General features: G+C 39.5%; 1 protein-coding gene across 4 annotated transcripts in view; it reads left to right on the top strand.

The window, feature by feature from the left end:
* SCN5A (sodium voltage-gated channel alpha subunit 5) overlaps positions 1-12,271 on the top strand; it is a 165,027-nt gene that overhangs the window by 19,693 nt on the left and 133,063 nt on the right. For all 4 annotated transcript variants that reach the window (XM_026051896.1, XM_026051898.1, XM_026051897.1 and 1 more), the window contains exon 6: positions 4,258-4,488. In XM_026051896.1, the coding sequence (XP_025907681.1) occupies positions 4,258-4,488 (231 nt within the window). The remainder of the gene's footprint in view (positions 1-4,257; positions 4,489-12,271) is intronic.

Raw genomic sequence — 12,271 nt, 5'->3', positions numbered from 1 at the left:
TAACTAATAATTTAGGTAATTTAAAGACCGGAGGCAACCCCTCCACCAAAATGCAGACCATGAAGATCATCAGAATACTGTAAAGTGTGTGAAGTGCCCTTATGCAGACAATATCTGTCGTTCTTTCTAGAGCAACATGCACGTCACAAACATCTCACAGAAAATGACAGGATACAGGCAAAAGGTGACCTCACAGAAAATTGGGCCAAGGCACTTTGGGGCCTGATCCAGCTCCCATTTAAGCCAGTGTGAGTCTAAAAGCTATAAATAGCACTGTGAATGTTATCCAGTACTTTACTGATAGCCAGAACAGAGCTTGGAGCCCAAGAATTAAGGCTGTGTGGAGGAGACTGACCCCTGTGCACTGCTCAAATCTCACTGAAGTTCCCCTGCAGAAAGACAAATTTCATCCTCATGGTGCACAAATCGCCTCCTCAAAAAGTACCTAGATCAAAGGTGAGACGTACCTGACATGTTGTTGGCTTCCTTTGAGGCCAGACTGACAATCACATTTTCATGGAAAGATTTACAGAAATGCTGAGAATCCTTCAGGTTTGCCAACACGATATTAAACTTTTAGCTGCACATGTGAGACCCAAAATGCTTTCATCAAGAGCGAATACTCTTCTCCATTCGTGTGATTCCCACAGACAATTATACAAGACATGCACACTTTCAGAAGGACCAGATTAAGTTGAGAGAATCATGGTGCAAGTCACAGTCTCTGTTTTTGCTTTTGCTTTCTCTCCTTGCTCTTTTCCAGATTGTGCATGACAGTGTCTGGTGTTCTTGTAGGTGATTGCCAACATCTGGTATGGATGCCATATTGAATTGTGCTAACATATTCTTACATCTCATAGGAGGAATGGGTGATGATGTGGGATCTTGCCATTTCTCATTGTTTGGTGTTGCTTGCATTTTCTATGCTTTCAGATTTGCATATGAAAACGGTTTATTTGATTAACCTCTGATGTTCAAAGCTGTTAACCTCTACCAGTATTAACAGGAACGTTAGGACCAAATCCTTCTTGTTTTCTGCAGCTGTCAGGCTAATTATATAGCCTTCATTCCGCCGATTTTAGATGATCTGGTATTGCTCATGTCAGGCAAGCAGGATTTGGCCTAGAAGTGCAGAAAGAATTCAGCGATTTAGGAAAAGACTATTGATTACTCCATAAGGAGTAATCTACAGACCCATTGTCATTAATGGGTGTTGATTTCACTCAGCTTTGGATCAGCTCCTCATTTTTTGCTGCATGCTGCCTGGTTTGATGTTTGACTTGCAAGAATTAAGTAAATACCTTTAATGCCCCATAAATAGTACTGTCTATTAAGCTATATTGCAGTGCTTTCATTGGCATTATTTCAGAGGAGGATTATTTATGCAGAAGATTTAACATTGCACTAAATTTGAATACATCTAGCATTGCTTTTACAAAACATAGAGATTGATTCAGAGAAATGCAGAGCATTTGCAAGAGGTCCTTATTTCCCCGTAGCTCTGTCAATTGCCAAGTCCAGAAATTTTAAATTAATGGTGATTTAAGCATATTACTTGGCAATGAATTGTGCTAAGCGGCTCCATGGATATCACTTTAACTTTCTCAGTGCATTCTCTTTTTAAAGTGTGAGAAAAAATACATTTAGTCTGTAAGCGTACCACTCCCAAAATGATATCCCTGGAAAGATGCAACAAAGCTCCGGAAGACAGAGTAAGAGTTATTTTTAAGTGATCTTTAATTACAGCAGTTGTATTGCTGAGTATTTTTCTAAACCATTCAGAGCTCTCTCTGTCTCTGTATGTACATGTGCGTATGTGTACATACATTATATGTATATAGAAAATACACACAAAAAAATATGTATATATATTTACATGTAAAGCAAAGCAGAAAGCTCTCTCATAAAAATAAATATATTTGATATCTGCAGGGAATGAACTTGTAATATAATAATATTGCATTACTATTCTATTTGAAATTCCAGTTAAGTAAACAGAAGAAATAAAAGTTTCATGAAATGACCTTGAAATTAGGTGTATTTGGAACTAAATGTGAAAACAGATGGCCTTTGCATGTTCCTAGGATTTTGCAGGTCCTACTTCCTAATATTATCCTCATTCATATTAGGATTCTTATTATCCTTCTCATGTGAGTAGGAATTTGAAAGATTAATTTTAAATGTATCTTACAGAGGGAAGAAGAATCTACAATGTGATTTGATTTTTGTTATATACAGAGTATCTGCCAGAGTATCTGTGATCTGTCCTAGTGTACTTAAGTGAAACAGAGTCTCATATTTATATTACAAAAAGGAAGGGGGAGAGGGCAATGTTCTTCAGGGGGTTTGCAGAGGTTACTGAAGTCAAAGAAACTGTAGTTTGGCTGTTTTCCCTTAAAAGATTAATTTTGCAGTCAGACTTTCCAAGGTGCACCAGCTTCAATGAAGAAACGTGTATATGTTCAAAGGACAGCTAAAGATGATTTCATAGAAAGCATTTCAGGATATTAAAGAAGTAAAAAATCCCACTGAATTTATAAGTGATAAGATTTTCTTTCCTGCACCATTTTTTATTACTTTCAGATCAAGCTGTCCTAAAGGTCTTCTTACTGGATTTGAGAGAGACCCAAGGAAGTCATTCAGAGCTGGGCTGCAACTAAAATTAGTTTTACTTCAGATATAAAGTCCATCCAAAACCAGATTATCAGAAGAGTTGTGCTCCCTTTTAGGCATCAAAATAAGGAGCCAACTTTTGAGATGCCATGTTCAGTACCAACTGGTTGAATGGCCACCCTATAACCATTAACAATATCTATAGGTTAACCTAAAAACAATGCTCTGGGCATTTTAGACTGCTGGGCTATGGGACCACTGGATCTAGAGCCATTCTAGAGCCCATCCTCTTTGAAGAAACTATGATTTCCTTTACCTCTATCAGCAGATTTTTAAGTAAGAGCAAAAACATATTTTACCTTCCCATAGCACCTAAAATACAATTTTATATTGCTTTAAATTATACAGCACTCCCACAGCCTTTGTGGATGTCAAAATCTTGGACTCAAATTCCAGGGAACTAAGATCTAATGTATACGAATGTATTCAGTGAGCAGATCAACATGCTTCTGAGTATTACGCAGGAAAGTTTTCTCTTTGTATTTTTTTTTTTTTTAGTTTAATTCAGTTTCTCTTTTTGCTGCCATATTGGTGACACTGATTATCAGAAGCACTGATTACTACTTATTGGGTATTAATTAAATAAAAATAAAAAAGAAACAGCAAAATTGCTACCAATGTGCAATTGATACTAATCTCCTACTACAGCATGCAAGTGGAGAAGGGGCTGCTTTTGGAAAAGAGCAGTTTTTGTCATATTCACATAGTGTTCAGTCAGATCAAATTATGCTGATCTCTACGAATGTTTCAAAAGGAAGCAGTATCTTTTGAGAAAACAGAATCATTTATATCTATATATTTAATGGATAATAAACTGAAGTTAGCATTATGGGGTAAAATACTAGTGGAATTACACAGAAGGGCCTAATTTCTGTGACCTAAACGTTCTTTTCTATAAAATGATGATTTATTTGCATTGGCAGCATATTATAGACCAATTTGCCTTGCCCAGGTACTGCTGCATCCTCAGGTTCTTTTACTCAAATAGTTTCTGCTGGATTTATTGGACTATTATTTGGATTATTTTTAAGCCCAAATTCCTGTTGCTCTAAGCAAATGAAGAGAAGGCAGTGGTTTTAGTTGCACAAGGACAGTGAGCAAGATTTGGTGCTAAAGCATATAAAATAATCAGACGATAAATAACACTTCCATTCCTTTTCCTCTGTTTATGTGAGGGATAAAGCTATCTGAATCACTTGAGTGATTTAAAAGTAATTCACCTTTTCAAATGCCAATGGGATTTAGTTTTTGCAGGTATATTTACTATAGCTGCATGAAAAGATTTTTTGTATTTACCTTAGTCACAATTAATTTTGTTTCTCACTGTTACTCCATCCGATTCTTTCCTTCCATTTTTAAAGAAGTTTATATTTAAAAGGAATAGCAAAAGTTTTGTCTAAACAAAATTAGGCCAAATTAAATGTTCACAGGAGCCACTTGTCTCTTGTTTCTGTTGTTGAATAACAAATGTATTAGAAGCCTTTCTGGTGTTACCTTCCATGCAGATGTTTCTCATGAAAAGTAGCAAACTGAAATCTTGTTTCAGCCTTTAAGTCTGTAAACTCTTGGCTTTTATTTCCCTAGGACTGAAGACCATTGTAGGTGCACTTATCCAGTCTGTTAAGAAACTTGCTGATGTGATGATCCTGACCGTTTTCTGCTTGAGTGTCTTTGCCCTCATAGGCCTCCAGCTCTTTATGGGCAACTTGCGACACAAATGTGTCAGGGACTACACCCAATTTAACTCTACCAATGGCACATTGTATTTGGATGGTAGAACATGGAACAACTCAGATGACTTTCTTAGTGATCCAGGTAAACTCTTTTATTTACTCTATTTTTTTTATTAGTGTTCTGTTTTGTTTTGATTTTGGTTGGCCTTGGTCTCTTCTTTTTTCTGTATTACTTTGCTCAAAATCTCTGTATAAACCAGTATACTGCAGGTAGTATATGACGACTCCCTTAGCACTGCTTTCTTCATAATGTTCATGTGGTTTCAAAAGAGCCTGAATGGCGTTTTCCAATATGCATGGTTTTTTTTTTTTTTTTTTTTTTTTTTCAGTTTTAGGGTGTTTCATGACATGTCTCTTTTCTGAAATCAGGTGATCATGTGAAATCATGTGAAACCATGTGAAAATTTCACTTTTATGTATGGGTCTGTTTTGCTTGCTGTTTTATATGTCAGTATGTAGTTCTTACATTTTCTAGCAAAGCTTTTAAATCTGAGTAGTCTTAAAAAATAAGTCAGAGCAATTTGGTATTTATTAATTTGAAAAAACCCAAGAGCATTTTTTTCATGCTATTAGGGCCTTAACTCATTATCTGGATTGGGCCATCCTGCAATATTTGGTGCTCTGATGTTTATTATCAAAAGACTTGTTTTCTAGGCCAAAGCAATTTTTAATACTCTGAAGTCTGCTGTACTTTGAATTACAATCAAATAGGTTCTCTAAACTCATTTATTAACATTTAAACAAAAAGACTTTCCTGTAAATAAACTTCAGAATGAAAACAAGTAGCCCAGCTATCATCTGGGGACTACTCCAAAGCCCTCTGAGTCACCAGGAGATTCCCATCAACTGCAGCGGACATTGGCACAAATTCTAAACAATTTAATGATGGTCTGGAGAGAAAGCAGCAGCCAAACTGATGTACCTTGCTGGAACTTGTGATCAGTGATGGATTTTGGTATTTCATTTACTTTGGGAAGGAAGTATCCACCTAGTCAAATCATGAACCTGAAATTTGTTTTGAGAGAAGTTACAATGAGTCATGAGGTGTATATACTCCTATAGTATAAATTCTGCATCCTCATGCTTTTATCTGTGACGGTCTGCATTACAAAACCTCTTAGCTTGACTCATGGCAGCTGTCTGACTTAAACCAGGACTCTCATGAGCTCCTGGCACAAGGTTGCCTCCAACCTCTGTTTTATACACCTCATCTGGTCTACAGGGATTGGCAAAGGGCAATCCAACAGTTCCTCACTTTAGATTTCTGGCCTTTCTGCTTAGTTTCTCCATAGTCCAAGGCAGTGTTGGAAAGAGTGACATTAGAGGCATTTCACTTAGAATAAGTTCTATATTGATGTCTTCTGATGCAGAGCTTGCGGTGTGATTGATACAGGGTTAAGAAATGGCAGTTCATGAAGCTCTGGCTGAATAAGAGTCATCCTCAGGCCCAACTTTGATCTCCTAGCTTCCCGTCTAACCACAAGTCTTCCCCTTGCACCTATATTTGAGATTCTTGCTAGCTAAAAGGGAAAAGAGTTAAGTGCTCCATGCTAGAGTTAACAAACCATGCTAGACTCTGCTGGCCTGCAATGCACCAGCTGACAATTTTTTTCCACCCATGTTCCAGTTTCAAGATGAGTGTCCGTGGAGCTAGCAAAGATATCTCTGCACCTGTGGTGGATTAAAGCACTCTGTGGTTCTTCCACCCACAGATAACTGGCAGCTGTTTGAGGTTCTTCTCTCCCTCTCTCAGAGAGACATCAAAAGATTCAGTAGCGATAGCTGGATGTGTAAAGCCCTGAGGTAAAGTGAAAGGGAAGAAATGGAGCTGTGAAGATAGTTGGCTCTCTGGGAACAGAAGCAGAGAAATGTACCACTGGGTAGGCTCTATAAGGATATCGTTAGTGTCAAGGACAACTTCAGCATTGCTTTATTTGGGAGGAATGGTACAGCTGCTCTAGCATCACATGAGCAAGTTCATTTGTGCTGGTCAAGCTGGGCTTGACTTTGGAAGTGGGAACCACTCCTGTCAACCTGTCTGGTAAATCCAGGAATGATTACTATGATCATGGAAGTACACTTCTTATCACTCAAAGAGATTTGTCTAGTACAAGGATTGTCAATTTGGTGAGATAATGGATTAAAATCAATTAAGGTTTGACCATGTGGCATTAATAGCACGTAATAATATTATCGGGCATTGTTTTCATAATAGCTGAAAATAAAGAAATTATGTATTATGGCATATAGAAGTTAGTTACAGGGGATGAACAGGAATGATTTAAGTAATTCAAGTACTGCGTCAGTACAGAAGCCACTGAAGAATCAGAAGAAAAGTAGATTTAGAGGAAAAATGTACTGATATCTGAATAAGAATAATGAAGTGGTCCTAGAAAAGCTGGAGAAGGTGACCAAGCTATCAGGCTAGGAAGAGCAGTGTGGAGTAGGATTTTCAGATAGTGCTGACTGTTTCATTTACACAATGCAGAAATGGAGGGGCTGGTTCATTTTGTAACTAGATAGGATAGTGCTTTACATTTTATTTTGCATAAGTATTATGGTGAAATGAAGTGACTAACACAGAAGTACCGATCACAATTTAACAACAACTCAGATTTCAAGTGCTGGAGAGAATTAAGCAATGAATGCAGTTAAATTAAAGTGTAGACAGACCAAATTAGATAAAAAGATGAATATATTAAGAAACAGAATAGTGTCAGTGTTTATTTTGGAGAAGAACTAGAGAAGAAAATTGGCCAACATGTTGAGATTGTGGCGTTCCCTCAAAGGGAACGTAGGCAATTGTAAAAGTTCCTTAGAGACTTCAGAAACAATGTGGCTGAGTAACTTAGTTTGGAGCAGGAATAGTAATAGTAATAGTAAAAAGCCAAAAAGAGAAAACTTGAAGTATTACCGTAACATTATAAGAATAATATTAAAAAAGAGGATTCAAAATAAAAGAAGCTGATGCTGTTTATCAGGACATCAAAATAGAGAATCAAAGGGAATGTATACTATTTTTGTCCTTCCTGAAGAGCAAAACCTTGTTCTGTATTCTCTCAGAGAGAGTTTAATGTTTCAAAAGACAAGGGCAGAGCCTCTAAGATGAATCTTCTTCCTCTTGTGACTTTGAACCTTCTTTTGCATGAATGAAATAACAAAACTAGTGGAAGCCCTTAAAAGGGCACTGTAGTAAGGAATTGTCTGTTGTGGCAAAGGAAATAGCTGAGAGACTTAGTCATGATGTGCAAAGGAAGATAAGAACTCAGTCTTCAGTTTTTCTGAGTCTTTTTTTCTGGCTTTAGATAACTGCGTGCCACAGGCACAGGAAATGATTTACTTCTGTAGAAGGCTTGGGTTGTGTTCCAGCTCTGGTTTTCTATTCCGATGTGACATGGTATCTGGACTAAACTGTAACCTATCTCCTTACTTTATCTTAGCTCTTCAGGCAAGGAAACTTTTCTCATCTGCCTTCCCAACCCCCTTGTCTTGATTTTATAGAAGAGGAAAAATAGGTCTATTTATAAATCTTTTTTTTGGGGTCATCAGGATGACTGAAAATCATACAGTAACACCTGATTTTTTTGATTGACTTTTGAGGAAATACCCGCTATTATATTCTGTGATATAGGAATTCCTCCCTTTAGCTGCCTGTTCAGGACTTGCATGTGCTCTCCTGTTCTACCACTGCCAATGGCATAAGTGCCATTTTGTAGCTCTTCAAACTTTTCCCATAAGAAAATGCCCATTCTGTTCAGGTCCTAATCAACTTGTACTTGACAGAAGTGCCTAAGAGAGCTCTCCAAGTCCTGCACACATAACTGTGAACCCTACTCTTTGTTTAGAGCAGTGGTAGATAGCAGGACTCCCTCCTTCTTCTGCCCCCACCAGAGACCTATTTTGCATCTGCTGTGCATGGTGCTGGGACAATACTTGAGATGTAGATAAGGTTCTGCTTTCCTGATCCAGACTCATCATTCATGGTCTTTGGACTCATACCATTACCCACAGTCTCCTGATAGATACTGAAATGTAGGGAGAAAATTAATCCCACCTCTGATGTTGCACCTCCTTGCTGTCTCTAGATTATACATTTTTTTCTCAGCTTCCCAGAGTTTTGAGTAAAGTCAAGTCTGTGGAAAACTCGAAAGTCTTCTCAGAGTTTCGAGTAAAGTCTAAACTCTGTCGTGTAAAGTCAAGTCTAGTAAAGTCCGGGACCCATGTAGGACCTGCTATGTATTTCATGTTACGATATTGTGCTTCTTTGCACGTCAGATGCCCCTGGACCGGCTCACTTACTCTGATGTTCTTTCCTTCTGTAGGGCTTCCAAAGAAAGATCTAAGTCTCATACAAACTAAATATTTCCTACCTATTTTATTCATTGCTTCTCCTTTGGTTGTTTTAATGACTCCTGCAGCTGCAGGAAATGCCCGGCAACTTGGCTAAGCAAGAGACAGAAGCCATGTATCTGGAATTCAATGGGAAAAACTAGACTGAGACATCTCTTCCATTAAAGTTCATTAGTTTTTAAGTCATTTATACAGTAAACAACAGTGATACTGAATAGGCCTGGCCTGACTGTCGAGAAGGGGGTTTCTCTGCATTGCCGAATGCATAGCTGAATTTGGTGACAGCAGCTTCATTTGAACTACTGTAGGTGCCTTTGGTTTCTCAGTTTAGCAGCTGGCCACAGCTGTTGTGGTAAGGTGGAATATCTGCTTAGTGTCTTCTCATTTCACAGCAGAGATGCAGGTTAAAAATCTGCATTTCCATGGGCAAGTCTATTCCAGGGTAAACAGGATTTTTTTTTTTCATTTCTTTCCATTAATTTAAACAACTGGTTCTCTGTGATTAAAAAAAAAAAGTACAAAATAGTGATAGTTTACATTCACATCAGTATTTGACCAAATTTTTAAGCTACTTTTGAGAACTCTGTAATAGTTTAGAAATACTGAGTGACTGAAAAAGTGCAAGCATAGTTCCAATATTTATAAAGATTTCTAGGAAAGAAGCTGCAAATAGCTTCTTTCTTGAAAGCCCATCTTAGGAAAAGGTTGTGGTGTCTAAATTAAAGATGCACCTGATGTAGTGAAGCTTTATGAATGTGTGAGTCAGAGCAGATTGAAAGGTATATGATGTCAGACCTATCACAGGTCTGAAATTTAGAGAGAGAAAAAGATGTACCAATGGTTCTGCTATCAAATGTAGTTGATTTGTATGGCTGATGATTGTAGAATGTAATTTATGTATGCCATTAGTAAAATGGATTATTGACTAGTCAGTATGTAGAGATCTGAGTTTAATAGTGTGTTCTCTTGTAAAGTAAGATGCGGTGTGAATGCTGAACACTTGAGAAAAAGAACTTTTAAAATATTACAAATTTACAAAATCATTTTGAAATGTTAATTTCAAAAATGGTATTTTATTTTTTAAACTATTGATTTTTAAGTACCCTGCTTAAGAAACTCTGAGTCTTGTTTTCAAACAGTGCTCTTTATTCTTTTTCTCAAAATCAGAACCTTGTAAAGTGAAATGAAAAATCTGTGATTTTTTTATTAGACAGTCTTGTCAAAGATGTTGAAATAAAAGCAGAATATTAAGGGATTATCTGTTGTTTACTGGGTTGGGAGGGAGTTAACTGCCATTTTTATAGCTCAACTTACAACAAGTTGAATATAACATGTGAATTTCCATTTTTATTTAGACCAAGATGGTTGATATTGTTGCTTCAGGTTCTGTGTTTAGAAATGTGCATAAATGTGTTAACTTTAAGTCCAGGTCTTAGGGGTCCTAGCTCCCCTAGGTGCACAATCTTTACAGCTTACAATTACATCCAGCAGTGCAATAGAAGTGATTTGGAGAAGGAACCTTTTAAGTTCCTTCTGGAGGAGCTGTTTCATTTTCTACCTCTTAGTCAGATGAGGCAGCCCAAAAAAACTCTCACCTAGGCAACCAAGTTAATCTGACTGCTCAGAGCTGGTAGAGCAGGAGCCAGCACCAGATCGTTAGCCAGCCTAAGGTCTAGAAGTCCTAGATATAGAGTGCTATTCAAATGAATGGGCGTAAATGGTGTGAGACATATAGATATGTACATAGATAAAACTACATATTTGTATATGCATATATAAAAATATATATAAAATATGCATATGTGTAAACATATATTCATAGGCATACCTATCTCCTTCACCTCATTATCAGCTGTGTCTTAAGACCTCATAGGCATACCTATCTCCTTCACCTCACTATCAGCTGTGTCTTAGGGCATGATTATAGAGGATCCTCTCTCATGCCTCCTGGGAAAAGTTCAGCCTCGATTACCTGCCTGAAATGCTTATACACCAATGCACGAAGCATGGGGAATAAGCARGACGAACTGGAGATCTGTGTGCGGTCCCAGCACCACGACCTCTTAGGAATCACAGAAACATGGTGGGATAGCTCTAACGACTGGAGCGCTGTCATGGAGGGCTATGTGCTCTTTAGGAAGGACAAGCTGGGAAGGCGAGGTGGTGGAGTTGCTCTGTATGTGAGAGAGCAACTGGAATGCATGGAGCTCAACCTGGGAGTGGATGATGAGAGGGTGGAGAGCTTGTGGGTAAGGGTTAAAGGGCAGGCCAACGTGGGAGACACTGTGGTGGGTGTCTGCTACAGGCCACCTGACCAGGAGGAGGCGGCTGATGAGGCCTTCTACAGGCAGCTGGAGGTTGCCTCATGGTCACAGGCCCTGGTTCTCATGGGGGACTTTAACTTCCCTGACATCAGCTGGAGAGACAGCACAGCGAGGCACAAGCGGTCCTGGAGGTTTCTGCAGTGCGTCGATGACAACTTTTTGACGCAGGTTGTGGAGGAGCCGACGAGGAGAGGTGGGCTGCTGGACCTCGTACTAACAAACAGAGAGGGCCTTGTTGGAGATGTGAAGGTGGGGGGTAACCTTGGCTGCAGTGACCACGAGCTGGTGGAGTTCAGGATACAACGAGGAGGAGGCAGGGCAGTAAGTAGCCTTGCCACGCTGGACTTCAGGAGGGCCAACTTTAGCCTCTTCAGAGACCTGCTGGGAAAGATCCCATGGGCTAGGGCTCTAGAAGGAAGAGGGGCCCAGGAGAGCTGGTTAGTTTTCAAGCGGCATTTCCTCCATGCCCAGCAACAGTGCATCCCTATGCGTAAGAAGTCAGGCAGAGGGGGCAGGGACCTGCGTGGATGAGCAGAGAGCTCCTGACAAAACTCCAGCAGAAAACAGCAATATATAGAATGTGGAAGAAAGGACAGGCCCCTTGGGATAAATACAGGAATGTTGTCAGGGAATGCAGGGATGCAACAAGGAAAGCTAAGGCACAGTTGGAATTAAATCTGGCACGGGATGTTAAGAGTAACAAGAAAAACTTCTTCAAATATATCAATAACAAAAGGAAGGTCAGGGAGAACGTGGGTCCACTAGTGAATATGATGGGTGCCCTGGTTACGAAAAACACGGACAAAGCAGAGCTGCTGAACTCCACCTTTGCTTCGGTGTTTGTCGGGGGCAGCCCTCTAGAACCCCAGGCCCTAGGGACACATGAAGAGAGCCAGAGAGAGGAAGGCTTGCCCTGGGTAGAGGAAGAGTGGGTCAGAGAGCATCTAGGGAGCCTCGACACCCACAAATCCATGGGCCCTGATGGGATGCACCCCAGAGTGTTGCGGGAACTGGCAGATGTCCTAGCTGAGCCGCTCGCCATCATCTTTGGAAGGTCCTGGAGAATGGGGGAGGTGCCGGAGGACTGGAAGAAAGCCAGCATCACTCCAGTCTTCAAAAAAGGCAAGAAGGAGGACCCGGGCAACTACAGGCCGGTGAGCCTCACCTCCATCCCCGGGAAAGTGATGGAGC

The sequence above is a fragment of the Nothoprocta perdicaria genome, unplaced genomic scaffold (assembly GCF_003342845.1).
Source record: "Nothoprocta perdicaria isolate Ctin4 unplaced genomic scaffold, notPer1 scaffold_80, whole genome shotgun sequence".
In the NCBI taxonomy this organism is placed as follows: Eukaryota; Metazoa; Chordata; class Aves; order Tinamiformes; family Tinamidae; genus Nothoprocta; species Nothoprocta perdicaria.
The sequence above is the reverse complement of the archived record's forward strand: the minus strand, read 5'-3'. Positions and strand labels throughout refer to the sequence as shown.